This window comes from Podarcis liolepis (genome assembly GCF_965112155.1).
Source record: "Podarcis liolepis genome assembly, chromosome: 8".
Lineage (NCBI taxonomy): Eukaryota > Metazoa > Chordata > Lepidosauria > Squamata > Lacertidae > Podarcis > Podarcis liolepis.
This window is the reverse complement of record NC_139560.1, coordinates 47,034,044-47,059,037: the sequence shown is the minus strand read 5'-3', so window position 1 is coordinate 47,059,037 and position 24,994 is coordinate 47,034,044. Positions and strand designations below refer to the sequence as shown.

Below are 24,994 nucleotides of genomic sequence, written 5' to 3'. Positions count from 1 at the left end.
ATTAATTGAAACTTCTGAAGAGACAGTTCTGTAACTTTCTCCTTCTGAAAGGAGAGCTTCAGAATACTCAAGCTTTGCTTCTTTTAATCAAGAGACAGCACTCTTCATTCATCCTCTCAGTGCGTAATTTCACCATGGTAGCCAGACTACCTTTATGTCTTTACGGAGCACTCATTTGTTAAGCATGATATGGAAGACTGAAGAGGGTGCCAGCCCAAGGTTCAGGCCACAATCCAACAAAGAGTTAAGATTACTTAACCCCATTGATTTCAGTGGCTTTCAGTGTGCTTATGTTTGTAGTAGGGCTCAAGGTGCATGAATCAACTCAATGGATGACTTATGAATAACTGACTCTTTAGAAATCCATACTTTATGCACAAGATCCACCACTGCAGCAGTTCAAACCTTCTTCTTCCAATCATGTGCAATCTTCCTGTGTGATCTTCGGATCTTCGGATGTTTTTAAAAAGAGACATAAAGACAGTCTGGAAAGCAGTTCAAAGTCATTGGATAAGCCTGCTTGTGGCCAATATCAGTTCTAATACAGTATTAGGACCTTAGCCCTAAAGACATTTTCTTGGAAATATGTTTCACATATTTCAGTGGAATGTACTTACAAAGAAGTATGCTTAAGACTATGAATAGTTCTTCTAGGGTGTGCAGAGGAAGAAAAGGGAGGAGAAGCTCCATTGTGCAGCCAAAAGTGCTTGGACTTAGCAGAACTGTTTACAGTGGTACCTCGCAAGACGAATGCCTCGCAAGACGAAAAATGTGCAAGACGAAAGAGTTTTCCGTTTTTTGAGTCGTTCCGCAAGACGAATTTCCCTATGGGCTTCCTTCGCAAGCAAGACGAAACATCTTGCGAGTTCTTGCAAGTTTGTTTCCTTTTTCTTAAAGCCGCTAAGCCGCTAATAGCCGTGCTTCGCAAGACGAAAAAACCGAAAGACGAAGAGACTCGCGGAACGGATTAATTTCGTCTTGCGAGGCACCACTGTAGTTGGATATCTCTCTAACAGTTTATTGATTTCAGTAAATTTCTATGCAAACTGACCTAATCAACTTTCCAGACTAAGATTTGGATTGGAATGTAAGCATCATAAGGATTTCGTATATCTTCAAATTTTGTGATACAGCACTTGGCTAAAAAAACACACCAAAATATATTTAAAATGTGTATTTTAGGATAAAAATATATTTGCAAATGGCATGCAATGAGATAAATTATCTATTTAAATATGTCATATATTTAAATATTGTGATAAAATAATAATTTAAGCACAATTTTTATATAGATTTTTCAAAAGCAGTAACGGAGCTGAACAGAGTTATGAACGAACTCAAGCAAAATGTATATGGACCAGAAATATAATTATACATTCATCCCTACTTAAACTGTGGCCTAAATTACCATAAATCTTTGTATTCTAGTGTAACTGGGATTTGGATCTCTGCCACTGAAAATCAAGCCCAAGATTTTCATTCTGTGGCAAAATCAATAAGGATGGGAGGATGGTTTCTCTCTGTGATGGAGTTAAAATAATTTAAGAGAAATGCTTTCTCATTATCATTTAGGTAATTAAATATGCCAGAATTATTAACATTAGGCTTTGGTCTAAATGGTGTTAACTATAAACTGCTTTATATAGAATTTTACAATAAGGAATAGAATAGATATCCTGGTGATCTTGTTTCATTTCATCTATTCTCAAAAAAATAATAATACTTAGATGGTCATATGTAAGCATTACATTTTTAAGATTCTGGATAACAATATCATATCAATAAACTAGGGTTTGCTTCCAACAGTCATCTACAAATGACTGCTTCTGGTCACCTGATTCAAAATTATACTAGTTATAATCCATAAACAATTCTGAACACGTGTGAAAAGGCAAAGCACAACTTGTATGCTATTTAACCTGTAATAAAAAGGCACCTCACAGGAGTATAGCAGATATTTGGCTCAGTGACTCCAGTAGTAGATTTACCCTTCAATTGCCCTGCAAGGAATAGTGTAACATGAACTGCTTTGTCCTCAAGATATGGGCCCACTCCATATTACATTCTCAGTCCTTTCATGAGATATACCAACACTAGCTTCCTATCACCAGTCTTTGCCCAGTGTTGCTGATCTGTGGGAAATGAGGTTGAAGCCTGGCAGAGGGTGAGAAAAGCAGAAGAAAAACTGCTGAGTGTATAATTATAAATTCCTCTTGCAACATAAGTATTTTTCCGTTGATTGGAACGTGTCAAAATAAGTACATGATGGAATATGTGTCTAGACTAGGTTTTTCCTTTCAGATATATACTGCATCAGAAACCAAGGAAATGCATGGCACCAAGAGAGCTTCCAGTGTGATTTCTTGGCCTATACGAGCAACAGAAAAATTATGCCCAGTTAGAAACACATTTTAGAGCTTGTTATTTTGTTCCCTGTGTTAACTTATACTATGGTTTCTGAAGTTGTTGAGTTATGTTTTAGCTTTTTTTTTTAGGAAAATCGGCAAAAACAACACCACTTCTGATAAGGGCTGCCATATGCCCGGGTTTTCCCCAGACATTTAAAAAAATTCTACCTGGACTCAATTTTTGGCAGACAAATCTTGGCTGTGTCCAGAAATTCCGGACATATGGACAGATACCCATTCATTTTCAAAGTGCAATGAGTGAGCCCCACTCCCATATTTGTTCATTTTTATTCAAATAAGAACCTGAAAGTATAAAAGTTGAAAATTGATTCATTAATTCATACATTTGCTTTTCACTGCTTTGGGAGCCTTGATTAGCATTGATGGAGTCTACAGAAAGGGGGAAATCAGTGAAATTGACAGACTGGGAGGCTGTTTAGTTTGGATATAGGGTGATATTTAAGGTGTCTGTGTCTATGCACCTTTTAAAATTGCAAATAGAACGAGGACCCTCTATCCTGTATATCTGAAATTTGACAGGTCTGATGCCTAGATAAGTGGGGTATGGAATGTCATGCAATTTGAATGAACCAAACACCATAGTTACAGGCAGAAGAAGAATGGCTGGATCTTCCACTAAAATCAATGGAAAACATTATATTAATGAAACTTTAAAAGTAAAAACAAGTAGAAAATAAAATGTTTTCCTTCTGCTTTATTTTATGGGTACCTACATATTTATCCTACCATGGCTAATAGCTATTCATGGGGTAATATAAGTGAAGGAAATTTAGATCATCTCCCTGGGCACTATAGGTCTGATCCAGTTTCCACCTTCTCTCTTTCTTATGCTTTTAATATGAAAATACATGTCAGACGTTCTGGTCACTGGTCTCCTGTATCACATCTAGCTTTGCCCTCATCAGTTCATTGAGAATTTTTCTGGCTGTGCAGCAGTACAATGGAAAAATGCTATCATCTCATCTTGTCTGATGTGCATCTCATAGCTGGCACTCTATAGTTTTATATAGGTGCATTACTTTGTTAGCTGTGCTCTGGTTATGCTAGCACTTACATAATGAAACAGTGTTCTCAGTGCTGTGTAAGTAGGTAATAAAAATTCACTTCAGCCTGACATTTGGCATTCAAGACTACAGACAGGGAGCTTTTATGCAGCAAGAAAATTGGAAACACATTTTTTCCTGTCCTGTGAAAAACTCAGGTTGAGATGCTGCCTTTTCCGAATTTCAGCTATACTTCAGATTTTTTCCCCCTTGGCCAAAATATTTTTTCCCTAAATGCTCTGTATACATCATCATTATATAATGAAAGCACTGATATAGGCATTCAAAAATATATAGCCTGTATTATTAGTATTTAGTGGAGCTATGATCATCACATGGAATGATTTATCCCAGACTTAAATGCATGCCATACATGTAAGCAAACCTTTATATGCCAGCCAATCTATCTTATTGATCCCTGCTTTAAGGACCCTTAGAAGTGACCAATCTGATTAATAATAAATTGAAGGAAAATACCAAAAAAACCCAAAGCCATATTTGTGTAAGATAGACTTCAATTCCTATACGCACTTTCATGGAATTAGGCCCCATTGAACACACAGTGTGACTTAGATTAAAACAAACTGTGCTGTAAATATGACGAATAAAGCTTCTGTTAATTTAGCGTCACTTTATTCCTATAATTTGGAAAGGATTAATCATGCTGGGTTGTTGCCTTGCCAACTGTTGACTCCACTTATGAACCTTTGTTCTTATTTCTTCTTATATGAGGGAGCTTCAAATGGTATACCACTAAACAGTGTTCATAGTCCAATTACTAATCAGGCAAAACCTTTAACTCAGCTGGGGCCTTTCCTAGCCCTCTATATTTCAGAGTCTCAGGGACAAACTTTGAGTGATGTGTTTTAAACAAGTACACTTAATCTTGGGTGCATTAATTTCAGAGAAAGGGGAAATAAATAAAAAAATTCCTTCCAGTAGCACCTTAAAGACCAACTAAGTTAGTTCTTGGTATGAGCTTTCGTGTGCATGCACACTTCTTCAGATACACACTGTGTATCTGAAGAAGTGTGCATGCACACGAAAGCTCATACCAAGAACTAACTTAGTTGGTCTTTAAGGTGCTACTGGAAGGATTTTTTATTTTTATTTTGACTATGGCAGACCAACACGGCTACCTATCTGTAAGAGAAAGGGGAGTCGTGGGACTTTGATCTTCGAATTTTGGCTCTTCTATCCTAGTTAGTTTAAACTCATTTCATATTACAGCTGCACTGGGAAACTGCAATAGTGTAATGGCAGTGTACTAACCAGGTCAATAAACATGGATCTAATCAATTTGGATGTAACAGGAAACTGTGGTTTGAATTAACTAGAATAGAAACATCAATCTGGCACATGACAGGAGGAGAAACGTCAAGGGGTATTGATTTCAGGTTGAAAGCGAGGCAATCAGATGTACAGCTATTATTATTTTATATTATTTTATATTATATTAGTAATAAAATTGCTCAGCCATTCTGATGAAACTGCTTGAATATACTTTAATTGCAGCTTAATTACGTGCTTAGCTGTTCTTTAGATTTAGAAGTCTGATTTGCAATCAGTTTTGTGACCTTTCCTATAAAAGCAACCTTTTTAAAACTAAGAGAACTGTTGCTTAATAAAGAACCCAATATTTCAAGTGATGGCAACATTTAATTTTGACTTGAATGAATGTGTTGTAGTTGGTAGTAACTATAGGGGATACGTAAAATATTGAAGGGCCACAGTAATAATTCAAAACTAGTTGACTTCATTCACTTCCCTAAGAACAGAATCAGATTTTTGTAACACGGAACTCAGATATTTCTGTCTGTTTTATTATAGAAGTAATGTGAAAACAGAGCATATTCAGGATGCTTATTTATAGCGACTGTTTACAAAAACTTTTGTGTGTTTCCTGCAGGCGCTTAATCTTACTTGCAGTGTCTGGGGAAACCCTGCTCCAGAAGTTTCATGGATGAAGAATGAAAAGCTCCTGGCAGGAGATGATCACATCATCCTGAAATTTGAATCAGGAAAACAAGCAAGCTTCACCATCACGGCTGTCAGTACAGCTGACTCAGGGAGATACAGCCTTATAGTGAAAAACCAGTATGGCACAGAGACAAGTGATTTAACTATAAGTGTGTTCATACCTGAGGAAGGGATGACCCATGTCCCCCTTCCAGATCATGGCAAAGGAGATAAGAAAAAGAAGGCATGAAGCTAAAGCTAAGATGGACAAGTGTTGCAGAGAGGTAGAGTTCTATCTGGTTTAATAATATGTGTGTGTAAATGGTTTTGCCTGTGAGTATGAAGTAGATCTGAACCCTTCTGCTCACTTCATTTTAGATGTTGTGATCAGGCAAAAATGGGGAATGCTCCCACTCCCAGCCTGGCTTTCTGTCACATGAACTTAACTCAGAAGCATAATAGGATAATGCTCATAACGCAGAAGCATAATATTTAAGGAAGTCATTTAATCAGTGATGTGAGTGAAAGGATGGAAAAAATTACAATCGTTTATTGGAGAAGATTTTCTCACCAGGAATCTAGATTTGAGCCTACTGGTAATCTAGTATAAACTGAATGTAGTGTAGGATAGGACTCTAGAAAACAGATATTAAAGCAAACAAATGTTATGTGTTGACATGATATTAATACACACTAACTTCAGTGGAAAAAACTGAACCTTCCTCAGTATTCAAAAATAAATAAAACACTTTTCTTTCGCCTTGTTTTGTGTGCGTGTGACTTGTTTACTTGCTCACTTCTCTGATGGCTGTTTACCATCCCTTTTAGTTTAACAGCACCACACACCTAACATCTACACTTAGGTCTTCAATGCAGCACAGAGAAAGGAGGTGCTGGCAATTTTATTTATTCTACACTAACTTCTGCCTGATTCAGTCTCACTGTAGTTTATTAAGGCTGCTGGGAATTGTAACTCCGTGAGGGGAATAGGGGTCTCTTAACAATTCTCAGCACTGTTAAACTACATTTCCCAAGTTTCTTCGGGGGGGAACCATGATTGTTATAGTGGTATAAGATTAAATGTATAGTCCACAGCGACAATATTGGGGATAGCCTATGAACAGTTTTAAACTTTTGGGCAACACTAGAGGCAGAATTTTGGATAAGGTGAACTCGAGTAAATTGCTAAGACTTGTTTCTCTATGGGTTTGGTTTATTGACTTCTAGTCCCCAGGGATAAATGACCTTTATATTTCCTCCAGGCCTAGGCTTACTTCAGACATGGCTTTGACTGTCAACATGTGCTTGTGTACCCCCTCTGCCTGCTTCCTGATTTCTTCCTCAATTTCCTGGTCCATGTTAGCCACAGTTTGTTATGGCATTGGAAACTGAGAGGAAAATAGTCTACCGCTCACTGAATGCAGCTCTTTGAATCTTTAATCACAACTTGCAAATTATTATACGGATGCTATTTTTAACAGGACTTCCTTGTTTGTGCGTTCTTCTTGCTTTCCTGTAGCTGACAGTATCTCATAGAGATGAACAAACTGGCTTGGCTACACTCGTTGCTGAGATGAATGGAATTTGCCTAGATACAGTAGCCATAGGTAAAAAGAAACCAGCCTCAGGGAAGAAAGAAGGTAAAAATATTTAGCTGCTTAGATCTAAGTTCCAAGAAGAAAAACTCTTTATTTCTTCCCAAAGTAACCTGAAGGAACTTTGCATTTTTGTTTGTTTTTTACTTCAGCCTTTTGAAATGTTTTTAAGCAGAGACACGGGGAGAGCAAGCACCTTCAAAGTCACTTTGCTTCCAGTCACAGAGTATTAGACACGTTTCATTTTTCCATTGAAATTAATAATTTAAGATGCTTAGCTGGGTCAGAGTGTTCCCTTATTTGCTACATTATAAATGTGGTTTGTGACTAAACAACAGCTCCTGATTCTCCAAGTTTGGAAAATCAGCTAGTTAAATTTGATTATTGTAAGCAGCAGCTGGCAAGTCTTTTTTATTTTAAATTAAATTGGCCAAGAGAACCTTCAGTATGGGCTTACATTGCAGTGTAATCATACTTGAAATTGTATTAAGTAAAAAAAGTAAGTAAATGTGTGTGAAATAGATCCTAGCAGTTTGTACTGTTTCAGAAATTGCTCCATTTTTATTTGCTCTAATTAAAGCACTTCAGGAAGATGAATTGAAATGGTTGGCGTGCACAGATAAATATCAGTTTCCTTTAACACAGCAGGTGTTTCATAACAAGGGAAGGCCATGTTTGTGATGCCTCTTAGTGAAGTCAGCAATCTTGCCAAGAAGAGCCCGTCATAATTTAGTGACAAGGTCTTTCATAACTCTTCTGACCATGTGCTCTCTCAGGTAGAGTAAACACAATACTTAGCACTATTGGAAGAGACAAATAAACCCCACATGTCCCTTTAAAGAGAAAGTTTTTGAGGGCACCCCCCCCAACATGAACCATGTGTTATTTTCCTTGAATCAGATTTCATTAAGCCGTAAGTAAGATAGATTATTGCTTCAGAAGAGATGTCTGATCCAAGTGAAAATCCAATTGTAGAAGATGGAGATGATCCTAAAGACAGCTGGTCAAACTAAAGGGATCACAAAATGTTCTGGGTAGTAAGACAGAATGGCATAGCAGACAAATTCTTCAGATTCATGGAGAAAAGATTGAGTTAAAACATAGGATCATTGTTGTTCTATTACTCTTATTATGAAATGTATATTGTTGATATTAGATAGCACTTCATGCCTGAGTACTATGTCTGTGGTGAAATGAGAATGGCTTCACTGAACACAACATTTTGTCATAAACTCAAACTTGATTGTCTTGCTATATTGTAACTATCAAATTCACCCTTCCATGCTAGTGATGAGAACGCAGAGCTAAAGGGAACACTGGTCTGACATAGGCTGTATATATACTGCACGCTTAAAGCATAATTTCCTCCACTAAATAATCTTGGGAACTGTAAGGGAGCTGGGGACTGTAGTTCTGTCAGGGGTAAACTACAGTTCCCAGTATGCTTTCGGGGAAATGTAAGGTGTGTATGTGGTGCACTTATAAGACAGCTTCCAAGGTTCTTCCTATGCTCTAATGGTGTTCTTAAAAATGTAAATAAGTTCTTATATGTAATTCAACGAACAGCAAAAAAGATGTGGATAGATGTGTAATAAATATAATTTAGTATATTTGAAGGATAACAAGGATTTCATATCCAACATTATGGCTGTTCTGCTTCATGGAATATTGAGATGTAATAAAAATAAATTTGCAGAGCATGCATGCCATATGGATTAACATGTTTTAAAATAAAGACCAGATTGAATATACCCACTCTTCTGTAATCTCATAAAACCGAACTGTAATGTGATTGTCAAGTTCAAGTACTAAAAATCAGTGAGTCAGTTCTAACATTCTAACTTCTAGCATCTAGAGACTGGCTTAAAATCATAACTTTTAAAATATCGAGCATTTTTGTTTTTAAATCAGCATTTGGTACACAATCATTGAAAAGTGACACTTTTAAAAGATATCTATAAATTTATGAGAGCTACACATTTACACTGTAATACTTAAAGTGCTCCTTTGGCACAAGTCCCAGAGAAATAGAAAAGACTGGCAATACTGCAGCACTAGGAGAGAGTCAGACTGGCTGTTTTCCAATAAATAAAAGCTGAAATTCTTATGCATTTGTAGTACTTCAACAGCATGATGTCAGCATCAAGCCGGATAAATGATTTATTCATTCTGTATACCTATGTGTGCTGTATTATTTGCAAACTGGCTTAAAAAGGTACTTCTTTGCACAGCATAGTTGAACTATAGAATTTGATCCCACAGGAGGCAGTGATGGCCACTGACTTGGATGGCTTTAAATGAGGATTAGATAAATTCATGGAGGATAAGGCAGTGTGCCTCTGAATACAAGCTGCTGGAAACTGCAGGATAGGACCAGCTCACCCATGAGGCAAGGTGAGGTGACTGCCTCAGACGGCAGGATCCACAGGAGAAGCAGGTCCAGCACCCAAGGAATGCATCGCATGCTGCCGCCGCCACCACTACCACAGTGGCAGCAATGGCTGAGACACACTGTATCTGCCGCCTCCTCACAAGCTCACCTCCATGCCTCTCAGTGAACAGGAGTCGCTGCTGGTCTCCCCCCACCCCTAGGGAGGAAATGGTGAGAAAGGCTGCCTTCTGGGGTCTCCTGGGCTCTGCACTTGCCCAGCATGATTCAGAGAAGGCCACTCCTGCATCCTGCAACGGCCTTTGATTCCCACTTCAACCACTGGGTAAAGCTGATTCGATTCCCTCTTTTGTTCCCAATGTAGATCTTCACTCCCCACATTGTTCCCAATGTAAAACTTCACTCACCCCCTTTTCTGTGGTGAGGGGATGCCATTTTTTGGTTCACCTCAGGTGCTAAAATGTCTTGGGACAGAGCTGCCGCAGGAGAAGAGAATATTGTTGCATTCAAGTCCTACTCGTGGGCTTCTTGTAGACATCTGGTTGGCCACTGTGAGAATAGGATGGTGGACTGGATTGGCCTATCTTAGCAGGCTCTTTTTATGTTCTGAGACTACGTTAAGCAATAGATACAAGATGACTTCCATATTCTCTACTATTATAGTATCACATTATTATTTTTGTGACCGTATAGACACAAACATCCAATGAAAATAGAGGTTCCCAGCCTTAGAAACTAGCAGTTTTAGGGATTTTAGAAACCAAAGTATTTAGCCTTACACAGGTTGTTTTCTTTCAGCCTTCATGTGTGTGGATGTACGTATGTATATGTATATCTATAATCATTAAAAAGGAAGATCCTTGTGAGCAGGAGTTAAGCTGTGATTTTAAAATACTTTGTACAATAAAGTATTTTGTACAATAGAAACAATATATGAATGATAACCAACCCTTTTGTTCCAATAGATTTCACTTAACAAGTGATGAACAGACCAGGAACACATACTGCACAGTTGGTTGTATACTGTACTGTATAACTTTGCAACCTTGGTATTGCACCTTCCCAATCCAGAATCATGTTCCAATATACAATAGTGTACAATATATAGTTGCTTTCCAGACTACGTGTAAAAGCAGCTGATCCATCTGTAATAATACTACAGTGCATTCAGTTGCCCATCAGCTCAGTATACTGAGATCTCCTGCACATCAGATGGGCAGTTGACAAATGTATTGTCCCTGCCTTTCTATGAGACTGCTTAAATTGTTAAGATACAAGATCTGGCATTTGGATATAAAATCTTGGCCCATTTCAACAAAAAATTCCATTGCTATCTAAAGTTTTTAATTGTCCCTGTGCTTCCCTGTGGACTTCTGAACCCCACTCACCAGAAATTATAGTCCTTCTACTGCTTACACGATCCCTTATCCCAGGATAAGGGCTTTTACTCTTGTAGGGATTGTTGACCCTCTTTTGACTCACTTCAGTCTATGAGTCACACCCTGAACGTGTAAACAAAACCAAGGATGAACTGAGTTCAGTGGACACAGGGAACACTAACCTCTGCACAGTAATTAGAGTATTGTTGTTACAGGATCGGGCAGCCAATGGGTTAGGCTGGGTAAACATTACTAGCAGGAATTACAACACCTGTTGTGCTCTACCTGTACTATGAGCTGTGTGTGTGTGTGTGTGTGTGAGAGAGAGAGAGAGAGAGAGAGAGAGAGAGAGAGAGAGAACAGTGTATGCATCAACTGGATTTATATATATTGTGGCTAACCATTGCAAGAACTGGTGCAGCGGAAGGATGGGTTTTCAAATACAGCATAATATAGACTTTGCATACAGAAGTACTGATACAGAAATGCTGATAAGATAAAGCACAAAGGCTGAACATATTGTTTTTGCTTTCCAGGTACCTAATGTGCCTTTACTTAAGATAGAGAGTATTTCCCAGTTATTTCAGCACTTGTTTGTGTGATACCATCCCACAAATTGTCACAAGCAATTACACAGTGATATTAAATCACTGTATAAAGCAACAAGGCAGTACCAAACCACTCTATAGCTTTATTTTTAAATGCAAACCTCCCCACACTGCTAAATAAATAAAATGTCATAAAAAACCTAGGCACCCAAGCTTTAGATTGTGTACTAGGTCTGTGTGCACTTGCCTCAGGCCTTCTGCTGTGGACTTTAACACCGTTACTAACAAAGTCAAATGCAGCCCACTTAATAGCTTGATCATTGAACTTATTGACATTTTAAAATAATTATTGACTTATTTATGCTGCTGTTTCCCAGTACAAGATGGTTATAGGCAGTCTTCTCATGCTGGAAACTGAAGTGGAAAAGGGGTAGAATGTCTTCCCAGAAGCCTTAAAGTTGCAATCTATATTAGCCAGAGGAAAAGGAGAAAACGAGAGGAGGGAGAACAGAGCACCACACAGTAGTATTTGACACATATATGGCTGTGTAGGAGATGGAGGCACTATTAAATTTGGAAGCAGCCTTACCAAGTAAGTGGCTTGTGAGGAGAACCTCACCACAATGGATCACCACAAGTGATGCTGTAGTACAGAGGTCAACAACCTTTCTGGACCAGTGGGTACATTTCAAATTTTGAGAAAGTGATATGGGTTCATTACAAAATGGCTGTTACGAGGGCATGACGTAACACAAAATTAGAGATGATGATGATGATGATGATGATGATGATAATTTATTATTTATACCCCGCCCATCTGGCTGAGTTTCCCCAGCCACTCTGGGCGGCTCCCAATCAAGTGTTAAAAACAGTACAGCATTACATATTAAAAACTTCCCTGAACAGGGCTGCCTTAAGATGTCTTCTGAATGTCAGGTAGTTGTTTATCTCTGTGACATCTGATGGGAGGGTGTTCCACAGGGCAGGCGCCACTACCAAGAAGGCCCTCTGTCTGGTTCCCTGTATGTCACTGCTGCTCCCATGCACACACCTCAGAAAACCTGGTTTTGATTGTGGAGATACAACTATCAATGGCATAAGAACCCTGTTTTCCCCAGTGTCAACCCCAAATCAAAGTCTGGCCTGCCATCCTGAACCCACTTATTTGCCAGTAAGCCCCCTTAAAGACAAAAAGACATACTGCTGAGTAGAGATGTATACCACAGTACTGTAAGTAAACTATACAGTGGATTCTTATGAGTATCTCCTGCACAACAGGAAACATGCCAAAACCTCTTTGCAAAGTTTAAACATTTTGCCTCTGCCATTTGGAGTTTTACATCTACCTGCACTTATTTTGTAGTAGTATTTTCATCAAATAACTTCTAGGGATCTCAGAAGAACCCACCACAGAAAAGATGTATCCTGATAGCAAAAAAGGGAAGGGGAAAGGCCAGATAATCCTAAATATGTTTCTGCTTGCTCCTGATCAGTGCCTGCTATATACTGTATGCATAGCAATACGTGTATAAATTATCCTGTCAATTACGAATTGTTTCTAACTGAAATGAATCATCACTTATATTGCTTTGTTATAGTCTGCTTCCCTCACTGCCAGGGAAGAAGGGGTGAATGAAGATCTACTTGAGTAACAAGGTGAGGAAGAAAGATTTACATTAGGATCTGCTGCCCCTGTGGATCTTGTTGCTTAGGCAGTTGCTTCACTGGTGGGCCAGTCATGCAACATTAATAAAATGGAGCATATTGTTGTGTTTGTATCCCAAATGCAGAAAATATACACAGAATGCATGATAGCAGGAGCAGGTGATGCAAAAGGAATACCCTGGAGGAACATACACATGTGCAACAGAGATGCATTTGATTAAGTATTCACAAGCATGTTCTCATCTAACAAGAATGCTTTGTATTTTTTTAAGTGTCTTAAGTTGACAAAGAAAAACAAAAGCAAGATATTAAAAAGCAGGGGACCCACACTGGCAGCTCACATTGAGAATACAATACCTATCAGTACTTTTATCAAACATATGAGTCGATAGAAGCCCTCCAGATCCATGTTTGTTCAGATCCATGCTAGATTGGCTTCTTCTTCTTCTTCTTCTTCTTCTTCTTCTTCTTCTTCTTCTTCTTATTTTATTATTATTATTATGAAGTCTTCACTGCGTGGAGGACGCTGGGTGTTTATCCTTCCAGGCTCGAAGGATAACCTGTAACAGGAATGTTAATGTGTAGCTTATAATATGCAACTGTATACTGTATAGGGCTTCAGCACGCCCGAAGCACAATGCGCACGCTGGCGCTAGCTACTGTATATGCACTCTGGAAGGAAGATGCGCCCGATGCGCTTGCAAGAGTCTGCAAGCAACAGATCACACGATCCACTTCAGGAGGAAAAGAAGAAGAAGAAAGCTCCTCCCTGTTCCTGCCGACGCCGCCACCGCCACTAATTAGCCCGGGTCGTTTTACATCGCAGCAGGGTTGGAATGCTGGGCGCGCGCTCGAGAGAGAGAGAGAATACCGTGGCCTCCCGCCCCCACCCTCGCTCCTCGTCACGTGCGCCTCACCTCTCCCCCCCCCCCAACCCGCTAGTTGGTGGCTTCGTCGCGCAAGAGAGCGAGGGGGCGCGAGAGCGGGAATTTCCGCCGGGCGCGCGCGCTCGCTCGCGTGCGTCACCCCCCCTCCGCCTCCTCCTCCTCCGGCGCCGCGCGCTGGCTGCGTTTCCAGCCCATTCAGTTCATTCAACCGCCGCCTCGAGCGCCCGGTAGCTGGTCCTCGCCCTCGCCAAAGCCTCTCTCGCTCTCCTGCCTCCATCCCACGGAGGGCGGACAGTCAAGGTAGGCAAGGAGGGGGAGCCCCCCTGACCACCTCGCCAAGGCAGCCTCGGGGAACCGGGCGGCTTCGAGGGGCCACCACGTCCCCGTCTCCCCCCCCCCACTTCCTCTCCAGCTCCGCGTCTGGTCCTGAGGAGGCTCTGCTGCTGCTGCTGCTGCATCCTTCTTTCCCTCCTTCGCCCGCGCGCACCACGCGCCCCTTCCCAGCGTCGCCTTCGCGCCCGGGTCCCTCACCCCAAACAGACGCCGGAGGAGCTCAGGACTCGCGGCTGCCTCCACAGCTGCGCAGGGAGGGGGAGGAGGAGGGAGTCCCGCCGAGGTCACAGGGCGCAACCGCGCGCCTCCCCTCTCTTTCTGGTCCCCACCCCCTCCCCCCAGCTTCCAGATAGATGGTGAGGGGGAAACCCGTTTCCCTTGGCCCTCGCCAGCCCTGTTTGTTTGCTTGCCAGTGTATCGGGGAAAAGGAAGCTGGTGGTAGGAGGTGACCCACGATCAATGCCGGCTGTGGTGCCTTCCAGCAGAGAGGGAGGGGTGGGGGGTGTAATCTTCCACTGTTTGTAGCATAACTGCATGCATTGTGCGGGGTTTTTTTAATTGTCATCAGGGCAGTGTTTACTCAAGAGCAGCCACTGAAAGCAAACATGCAGGTTTTTAGCGGCCCCTGATTGCAATCCTTTACACAGGGTTTGCAGCCCATTGACTTCAATGGGATGTAAAGTAAAACTGAGTGCCTGGCTGTTGGTTTTCTTGAATTCATGTGCTTTGGTTGCTTGGCTTCTGGATGTTGCTGCCTGCTCCTCTGATTCAAACCTATGGTTGTAGTGTCTGCGATGCATGTAGCTCAGTGGGTTGTTAATGCTTCTGTGACCATTAATGTATGTTGTGAGCTGGGACTCTTGTTGAACTGCTGCTTGAATTAATGACTGAATGAATACATAAAGTTAAAACCATGCTGAAGTCTTGGTTGAGATTACCATGAAAGCCTGGCACATTATTTATGAATTTGCAACCGCTGTCATGTGCTAAGACTTAATCGTACTATACCAAATTCCTAGCAAATCTTCTAAAATCTTATGCTGTTAAGTCTAAAACAGCATTTTTTAAAATAAAAAAGTAGAACCATGTGTTTTAGTCTGAGATGTCATAAATGTTGACCTATTTATGTCTTTCTTTAGCAGTGGCGTATGTTAAAGTAAACTGTCTGATATGTTTACACACAGTGTTAGGTCATCTTTTACTTTTACTTTTACTTCTGATAATAGGAGGTACAGCCACATATCTATATGAAGGTACTCTGGGGTCTCTGCCTGACTGCCAGAGCAATCCAAACACATGGCAGGTAGCAATGGAGCAGTGTAGCTACTGCCACATCCAGAGCCCCATCATTCAAGTTGGCCTATGCAGAATGTGGAGGGGGAGTCACAAACTGTTCCAGGCTTCGCCAACCTAGACTTGATGTAGCAATCTGGCCTGAATTGGACCCTGTGCCATCAAGTGATAGTAGTGGAGCTGGCTTGGGATTCAGTGGCTCCCAGGCTGGCTAAGCCCTTTCTCTGGGGCACTCTGTTTTGAAACATTCTGCAGACTACCATTGGTAGAAAGCTTTCCAACAGGTGGAACAAGGATATCTGTGCCAGCTGAGTAAAGCTAGTGTCACTTCTATTTTTTTTTAAATGATATTTATTAGAAGTTTAAAAATTACAGAAAAAGGAAAACAATAAAAAAATTAACAAAACATACATTACAATACATAAAAAGAAAAACATTAAAAAACAATACAACAATACAGCAAAAAGAAACAAAAACACTAAAACACACATCCAATATTCCATATCTTGACCTTTCATTTACTTGTTTCATCGACCTCCTCACACCTCCCTTTTTTGTATTCTAGTTCAATTAACTATTTCAGCAAATTCTTTCCATCTTTCTCAATTTTTGTTCTATAATTTATCTTAAAGGTCTAACCTTAAATTTTTTCATTTTGGCCCATTATCAATCAGCTTTTACTTAATTCTTTATTACATTTCTGCTAAAACCATATAGCTTCATTCCAGCATCCTTCTAACATTCATTAATTTTGCAATGTTTTTGTAAATATATTTTAAAATTTTTCCAATCTTCTTCCACCGACTCTTCTCCCTGGTCGCTAGTGTCACTTCTAGGGCAGAGCCTGATGGAGCTGGTCTAGTCTGGGCTTTCACCCCCCTGTAGTGGATTGCAGATTTGGGTTAGTACATTACTTACTCATGGGGGGGAGGGGAATTGACATTTAGGATCCTTTCTAATGAGCTAAAGCTCCCAAATTTGATATATATGTAGAATAAGACATCCTGATTACTAGAAATATCTGAAAAGGGAACACTTGTACACCTCTCTCTGAAAACTGGAGACTAAAAATGCACCCCAGATTAAGGTATTTCCAGACAACCTGCAAAGGTAGAGTTTGGCACACAGATAGCCTGAGGTATTTGAATTACTGGAAAGTCTAATAAGAAGATATTTGCACAACTCTTTCTAAAAAGAGAGAGAGTGAGTGTGTCACCAGATGGTTAAAGCATTAACAGCATGGGGGGGGTCTTTTTAAAAAGGTATATAATTCTCAGAACATCTCATGAATACAAAAACCTGAAAATGAAAACGTACACCTACTTTTCAAAATAGGATATAAAGTTTGCCTTCTAATAGGGACCAACATTTAAACAAATTTAGTCTGCATATGTACATTGGAGCTGTGGAACTTCCATTGCTTCTTCAGGTTCGATTTGGGAAAGTTCAACAAAAAACATCTGTACTTGCAGAGTCAAAACTTAATTTGTGAGTACTTTAAAGTCCATTTGTTGGTTCTTTGTGCCACCATGTTGCCAACAACCTGGCCTTTCTGCAGCACTTCTCTACATCACCCCCTGGCAGTCTCACAAGTTCCTGTTGTGAGGTTTGAGTTTCTGATTCTAATAAAAGGTGGTTAAGTGAATTTTTCTGTGCTATCTTAGGCAGAAGTTAATCCTATTGAATTCAGTGAGACTTACTGACAAGTGAGAGTGTGTAGGATAATTTACTTACTGGTTTGTAAAATTTCCATCATGCCTGTTGCCATAAAATAGTCTCAAAGTGACTTACAGTAGTAATGGAATTGCCCCTTTATCAGTCTTAGGATACTATGATGAAGACACATTGCATTATTTTCAGCACAACATTGTCTGATGCTTGTTAAGAATATAAGACTTGTCTTCTTGAATCAGATTAAGTTTCCATCTTATCTTGCACTCTGTCTTTAGCATTGCAGTGATGCTGAATGAAAGACACATACTCTATTGTCCTTCCCTCCCCCTAAGTTTGGTAATCAAATGTACATTGCCCCTGGATAATAAATTTTCATTCTTGGTTATTGTTAGTGAACTTCTATGAGAAATGATGCTGATTAGTAGAGTTCTCTCTGTTATCTCTAGGATATGGACACAGGGATTGGAAGTCCCAATACAAGCTGGGGTTTCAGAAATCTTAAGCACTCATTACTGCTGATGTAAGGCTGCCTGTTGATCAGTTCTTTATTATGAAGGGCTGAAACAGATACCGGTATGTTATTCACACAATTAGTAATTCCCACCTCATGACTTCCATTAAAAAAAACAAAAACCACATAGTTGCTAATTATATAAGTAAAATCACATTTACTTTGGTGCTTTTGCGGATCAGCGATATAAAACCTTGTTTATTTCTTGAGTCCTAAAGAGGAGAGAAACCATTTAAGGCTACATTGGTTAGCTCTTTCAAGATGAAATAATAGGACAAAGCACACAAGGATTTAGTCAGTAAGGGGAAAGAAATTTCAAAATGCATGTGCATCTATTTTATTTGTCCTGCCATCTTAAATGAAAACAGGCAATAATTATGCTTGATTAGTTCTATTACAATACCCAAATGCAAGCTCATGTTTCCAGAATATGGCTTGATTGCTGACTTCAGACAATCTGGTTATCCTACTTCTCCAACAGGCACACAGAGACTGCAATCCTGTGAATCCTTCGTATGGGGTAAGCATTATTGACCACATTGGAATTTTGAGTAAAGATGCATAGGATCACATATTAGTCTGTGACACCCCCAAGTGCTTGGAAAATAGTAAGAGGAAAGTTTTGGGAGAGCTAACTTAAGAAATTCCACATTTTGGAAGCCTCTCGTATAAAAGCTGCCATGATTCTTGCCTTCTGAATCTGAACCTATGGAGGCCTTGGATGTCGTGACCTTATGGGACGAAATGGTGTGGCCACCATAGTATGGCATAGCTATATCACAATATATGTGCTTTGGTGCAGTGGTAGAATACTCTTTCCCAAGGTATCTGATCCTGGATAACCCACCAATTACCTTGCTAGAAAACTGGTTGACACGGTGATTGGATGAGATGAGTCCCACAAGTAAGAACAGTTAATTCAGGGTAAGAGATGGAACATCATAAACACAGACCTCCTAAAAATATGTTTAGACAAGATCCTTTCTCTGGACATTAACAGGGCTTCAGAAGCAGTGGACTCTGGGATGCCTGCCATATCCATACGAACACTGGCTTCCTGAGCTTCCTGACAGAAAAAGAGAAGAGTTAGTGGAAACAACTAGAAAACATATACCAAGAAAATACATGAGGCTAGCATGTGTGGGAGGTCAGCACCTCTGATGAGCTCAGATGTTGTCAATTGACTGTTGTCATGCAAAGGTTTAAACACCTGTGGAGATGCTGGCTTAGTTATGCCAGAAGGATGAGAATTAAACAGTTTGCTACACTGTGAGTGGGACACGGGTGGCGCTGTGGGTTAAACCACAGAGCCTAGGACTTGCCGATCAGAAGGTTGGCAGTTCGAATCCCTGCGACGGGGTGAGCTCCAGTTGCTCAGTCCCTGCTCCTGCCAACGTAGCAGTTCGAAAGCACGTCAAAGTGCAAGTAGATAAATAGGTACTGCTCCGGTGGGAAGGTAAATGGTGTTTCTGTGCGCTGCTCTGGTTTGCCAGAAGTGGCTTAGTCATGCTGGCCACATGACCCAGAAGCTGTACGCCAAATAAAGTGAGATGAGTGCCGCAACCCCAGAGTCTACCACGACTGGACTTAATGGTCAGGGGTCCTTTTACCTTTTACACTGTGAGTAAGTGAGGTGAGTCTGAATGGGAATGGATGATGCTAGAAGTCCTGCTGACTTATGGTTTGTGCTCTCTCCCTATCTCCCTCCCTCCCTCTCTTTCTACTCGTTCACCTCGCCTTCTGGGCACATTTACTTCACCCGTAGCATTTGTCAAGAAAGTACAGCTGACAGATAGATAGAGGAGATTAGATCTCTTGTGTTTATGGCACAATGAGATGGGATTACAAGTGTTAAAAATTAACATGTTTTGTTATTGAAAGCCCTTCACAAGCTACCTAGAAGTGAAATAATGAAATGTGCTCAAAACATGGGCTGAGCCAAACGTCTTCTAATAAAAACTTTGGCATAAGAGGGACCTTTTGGGGGCCCTAAAATCTTTACTGGAAAAATCCTTACTCTGGTTGTGCTCTACAGCCCCATTAGTTGCCACTTTGGTGCCATATTTTGTTTGAAAAATGAGCCCCTTTATCCTAATAACAGCTAAACTGATTTGGCTGTGCGATTATGTTGATGTCGGTGGCAAAGGAAGCTAGTTTAGAATGTGGGCATTGTTTAGTTTGCCTTTGGTGATGTCACAGTTGCCAAATCTGACTGGCTGCATGGTGTTACAAGGAAGGTGAAAAAGGAGATTTTTGAATTTTAAAAAATGGTGCCCAGCCAATCAAGGCTGTGGAGAAGCAGCTCACACCGTAGTGCTGCTGTCCACCAAATGCCAGATATATGGGCTTGTGGGTTGCTTGACATGTGTATCAGGAAGTGCACCTTCTCTCTGCAGTCCCTGAAAACAATGTCCTTAACAATGTGTTGGGGTTTACACAAGTTATTGACCCTTTCCCCATGCATTACTTGAACCACCTAATTAGACCACAGAAGGGTTGGTTTGTTGTTTTTGTTTACATGCTGCATTTGTTTATTTGGTGCTATCACAGTGATAACAGCAATCTACTTGCACACTCAGCATCCTTGTTAGATATCCTAGATATCCTAGCAATACCTTGAGGTTCTTTTGCTTTGCCTTTCTGGTACAGCAAAGCAGTAATGAAGTTCAAAATGTATTTGCAGTGGTAAATAGCACTAAATCCTTCCCCTGACTGCAAATTATGGTGAAATTAACATAGTGATATTAAGCAACTTTATTTAAAACACTTCAGTGTTTCGTGCTGTTTAGTGTTCTGTTGCTTGGTTTTATTGTGTGCACCTGCTTTTTCCTATGTAACCTACCCTTGAAACACCTGGTGATTAAGGGTGGGAAAGAAATAGTATTAAATAAAGGAATAAATACCTTGACTAGGGTTTATTATAGACAGAGGAGCTAGTTGAAATAGGTGGACAATGACAGGAAATTTTCAGTGTTTTCAAGAATTGTAACAACATTGCAAAAAAAAGGAAAAGAAGTTTCTTTTGGACTGCTGCTTGTAAGATTGTAACAAAGAAATAGCTTAAAGTATTCAAATTTCTTGCAAGTGAATCTACATGGATCTGCAATGTTCTATAACACTACCACCAGCAGCATATACAAGAAGAAAGCTAGAAAGAAAAGAAAGACTTGTGTTTTTTTAAACAAGGATTTAAAAATATAGAAACTTTCTAAGTTTTAGTCTGAAGCAACTTTTTCGACATCTGAACACCTGGGGTGTGTGAGAGTTTTCCTATTACAGTGGTACCTCGGGTTAAGTACTTAATTTGTTCCGGAGGTCCATTCTTAACCTGAAACTGTTCTTAACCTGAAGCACCACTTTAGCTAATGGGGCCTCCTGCTGCTGCTGCACCACCAGAGAACGATTTCCGTTCTCATCCTGAAGCAAAGTTCTTAACCCGAGGTACTATTTCTGGGTTAGCGGAGTCTGTAACCTGAAGTGTATGTAACTTGAAGCGTATGTAACCCGAGGTACCACTGTATTGACAAGGGCTTTGCATTATGAAAATACAAAAATGAAATTGTTTATACTGTACCAGTCTGGTATTTAACCACTTGCCTAGTTTCTCGCAACAAGGAAGCCACCACGGGCAGCTCGCTTCATTTCCGTGCTGGGTGCAGAGGAAGCAAAGGGCACTCCCTCACACCTGGTGCAGAACCACAAGGCACTGCCAGAGGAGGAGCAGAGTGTTGTCTCTCTTCTGGCAGCCCACAGGCCACTCACCTGCACATAATTCATTTGCTACAGCAGCCAGGTCAAAGACAAGAGTGATACATGCAAGGCAGCTTCTCTTCCAGACTCCACTGCCTACCTGTCCTTTTGTCTGCTGCTTTCCTTCACCTTCATCCCAGCCCCCTTCAGTTAGGTATCTGAGCTCATACCTTGCATTTTATGACTGGATTGATTGATCTGTGATTCCATCCCAGTGCTCCACTCTTGCTGTTATTCCAGCTGCACTGTGCATAGCAGCTGACAGCAGTTGACCTATCCTTTACAATGTGGACACGCCCATGCCCATGCACCCTGCTCCCACGTTTGGACTATGGGCCAAATATGAAAAACAAAAGCTAACACGAAACCAGGTAGACTAATGTCTGGAGGAAGCCAGAGAAAGCTGTGGGCGCACAGAAAGAAAACCTCTTTCTTCCTGTTAGCCTGTGTTATGTCCTGAAGTGAGCAAGCATTCATCTCCTGCTTTCACCTGCCCACTGACGGAATGCAGTCTGTAAATTCAGAAACAGGCATGTGCTAAGCAGGCCTGGGATTAAGTCAGATAGGAGAAATCACATGGTCAATAGAATGAAACTAATATCATGTGACTCAGAATGCAACATCATTGCCTATCACTGTAAACAGAGCATGACTGGTTATCTCTAGCAGCGAAGGACAGCTGGGAAAGCCCATATAGTAAAGATACCACACACGGGCTTTCTTGAGATTAGTTGTTTTTAAACTGCACCAGTATTCTGTAAGAAAGCTGAGGAAACATTTTCAAACCTTTTTATTGTAGAAAGGAATATTAGTAGCAGTCTGTTCTTATGTTATGTGGTTCTTTAACATTGAATGAGCATTTAGGTTTTTGACATACACACACACACACACACACACACACACACACAGGTTTACGAAAATAAAATAAAAATATTAATGTGGCATGGAGTCAGTTTGTAACTCTTATTCCATTATCCAATGGCTTCATCAGAGTGTCGTAAATTCTGTCATGGTACAACAATATAAACTATATGCTTTATCGGTTATCAAGTTAGGTGTGCTTGCTCTGCTACTTGCTGCATATTTAACTATTACTTCACCCTACCTTTTCATTACATGAAGTTCCATAATAGCACTTAATATGAAATGCCATTTTATTCATCTGAAAATGGAATTTTGTTTATCTTATGCAGTACTCACATGCAAAGTAACCAGTTGTGTACAACAATCTAAGCTGGTTATTAGGTCATTTTAGAAACTGATTAGGTCATTTTGAAATGCCGTCAAATAAAAGAACAAAACTAGAACAGTAATAAATATCTAGTTCCTATAACTGGAACCAAAATTTTAAGGACTGGGCTACAGGATCATACCATCCTCCCATCTTCTGTCCATTTTCCCCTGCCCTCCTTCCTAGTTTCATCATTAGATGCTTCTAAACTTAGTAGTTCGCACATGTATGTAGTTTTCTGGATTCATCTACACTTCATAAGTAAACACTTGCTGATAGGCAACTGAACGTTTGAGCTATAGAGATTTATAAGTGACGTTTATCAATTCCTAGAACTGTAGAAGCTGGAAACTGATATACTGGATATGGCATATAAAGATAAGCTGTGTGTAGAGATCATGGTCTAGAAAAGCTTCTTACACTTTTATGCTAGTGACTTGGAGAACTTTGGAATTTTCTTATGTGCAACCATGGCTACCTAAATTTTGATTAATCATTTCAATCAATTTCTTCTTTGCAGCCTTAAATTATGAATTACGTGGGGCAGCTTGCAGGCCAAGTTCTGGTGACTGTTAAGGAACTATACAAAGGAATCAATCAGGCAACGCTCTCAGGATGCATTGATGTAATTGTAGTTCGGCAACAAGATGGCACATACCTTTGCTCCCCATTCCATGTCCGATTTGGAAAGCTTGGTGTCTTACGTTCAAAGGAGAAAGTTGTGAGTATCATGAATGATGGGGACCTTGTAATGAAAACTATTCTGCAGTTTTGTCTATATAAATCTATTTTTGAAAGGGGGGGGGAAGCTTTAAAGGGGAATGGATGCATTTGAGATTTGATACAGGATGACTTGATTTAAATCAAATTTCCTACTGATACTGCATTTCTTTCAAACAATGGTGCAGATCTGAAATATAAGCCACTCTAATTTATGACTAAATAGAGTATTATTAACCTTGTTGTTTCGTTAGTACAACAAAGACTTGCATCTCTCTGTTGCATGCTATGTATTTTGCATGCGTTTCTCTTTTAACCTACAGAGGAGGGGGATGTCTTTAAACTATTGTAGGGCTGATCTTATGACTAGCAGCCATGAGAGTTTGTGAGGTTAATTTGTTGACAGCAAATGCCATACATTCATTTGAATTTTGTCTGTCTGAATCTACTGTTACTCAATTTCACTGGGAAACCAGTACCTTCATAGTAATGTGAGTTCTAGTAGAGAGGGAGGAAAACTTTTCTGTCCCTTTCTTTACACTATGCACAGTTTTATAAGCCTCTCTCCCATGCTTCTCCTTTGCCATTTTTCTAAAATAAAAAGCTTCAAATAGTCAACTTTCCTCATACATCAGATACTCCAGGCCCCTAATAATGTTAGTTGCTCCTTTCTTCATCTTGTCCAGCTGTACAAAATCCTCCTTCAAATGAGAAAACCACAACTGCACGGCATTCCAAGTGTGGCCACACCGTATATTTTTACAAAGGCATTATGATACTGGCAGTTTGATTTTCAGCCTCTCTTTTTTAATAATCTCTAGCTTTGGTGGGTTTTATGGGGGGGGGGGTATAGAAACTTCTCATTCAGCAGACATGAGTGGATGTTTTCATTGAGCTATCCATAATGATCCCTGGTTTTCTTGGTTAGTTGCTTCTAGTTCTGGCGTAAAATGAATGAATCTCCTTAGTCATGTTTAGGAACTCTAGTGAAATGAACAATCAGTCAGTGTTGTTGCTCCGGATGAGCTACTCAGGAAGGTGACAAGGAATGAGTGCTTTGTCATGGACTCAGCATTAGGTGACTCTGTCCCTGCAGATCACATTTGGCTTTGGGCAGCTAGGTTGCAGCTGGGCCAAACAGCTGCCGAAACATGATACAGCAGTGGTCACAAACCTGGATTACTTTAAAAGTCATGGATTTAAAATTCATGGAGGATAAGGCTTCCAGTAGCTATTAGACATGATTGCTGTGTACTACCACCAGCATCCAAGACTGCATGCCTCTGCATACCAGTAGCACAAGTAGGGAGAGTGCTTTTGCTCTCATGTCCTACTTAATAGACTTACCATAGGCATCTAGCTGGCCACTGTGAGATGGGCTAGATGGGGCTTGACCTTACCCAGCAGAACTCTTCTTAACTTCATTCTTGGCCAGTCTCACTGGTTCATATGAGGTATGATGCAACCTGCTTCTTTCTCACCTCTCTCTCTCTCTCTCAGCTTTGATGAAGGAAGTGGCTGCAGTTGCTCTTTCCTGCCTTTCTCAGTCTCTGTAACATGTGTTGGTTTATGCTAGTGGGGCTGTTAC

The 24,994-nt window shown here is 40.3% G+C and overlaps 2 protein-coding genes and 2 long non-coding RNA genes across 6 annotated transcripts in view; 2 read left to right on the top strand and 2 right to left on the bottom strand.

The window, feature by feature from the left end:
* The window catches only part of MYOM1 (myomesin 1), an 83,823-nt gene extending 77,629 nt beyond the window's left edge, over positions 1-6,194 (top strand). For all 3 annotated transcript variants that reach the window (XM_083518475.1, XM_083518476.1, XM_083518474.1), the window contains one exon: positions 5,382-6,194. In XM_083518475.1, coding sequence (XP_083374601.1) covers positions 5,382-5,681 — 300 coding nt within the window. In that variant the 3' untranslated portion in view covers positions 5,682-6,194. The remainder of the gene's footprint in view (positions 1-5,381) is intronic.
* On the bottom strand, positions 3-5,375 carry LOC310714023. Its single transcript, XR_014529527.1, has 3 exons — positions 4,604-5,375; positions 990-4,357; positions 3-722 (listed from the first exon to the last, which is right to left on the bottom strand). It is a non-coding gene; the product is annotated as an uncharacterized lncRNA (long non-coding RNA).
* Positions 6,195-13,951: 7,757 nt separating the features above from the next.
* LPIN2 (lipin 2) overlaps positions 13,952-24,994 on the top strand; it is a 35,726-nt gene continuing 24,683 nt past the window's right edge. The window contains exons 1-2 of the mRNA XM_083518643.1: positions 13,952-14,194; positions 23,207-23,407. Of these exons, the coding sequence (XP_083374769.1) occupies positions 23,216-23,407 (192 nt within the window). The 5' untranslated portion in view covers positions 13,952-14,194; positions 23,207-23,215. The remainder of the gene's footprint in view (positions 14,195-23,206; positions 23,408-24,994) is intronic.
* On the bottom strand, positions 17,587-22,097 carry LOC310714021. Its single transcript, XR_014529525.1, has 3 exons — positions 21,626-22,097; positions 18,659-18,767; positions 17,587-17,752 (listed from the first exon to the last, which is right to left on the bottom strand). It is a non-coding gene; the product is annotated as an uncharacterized lncRNA (long non-coding RNA).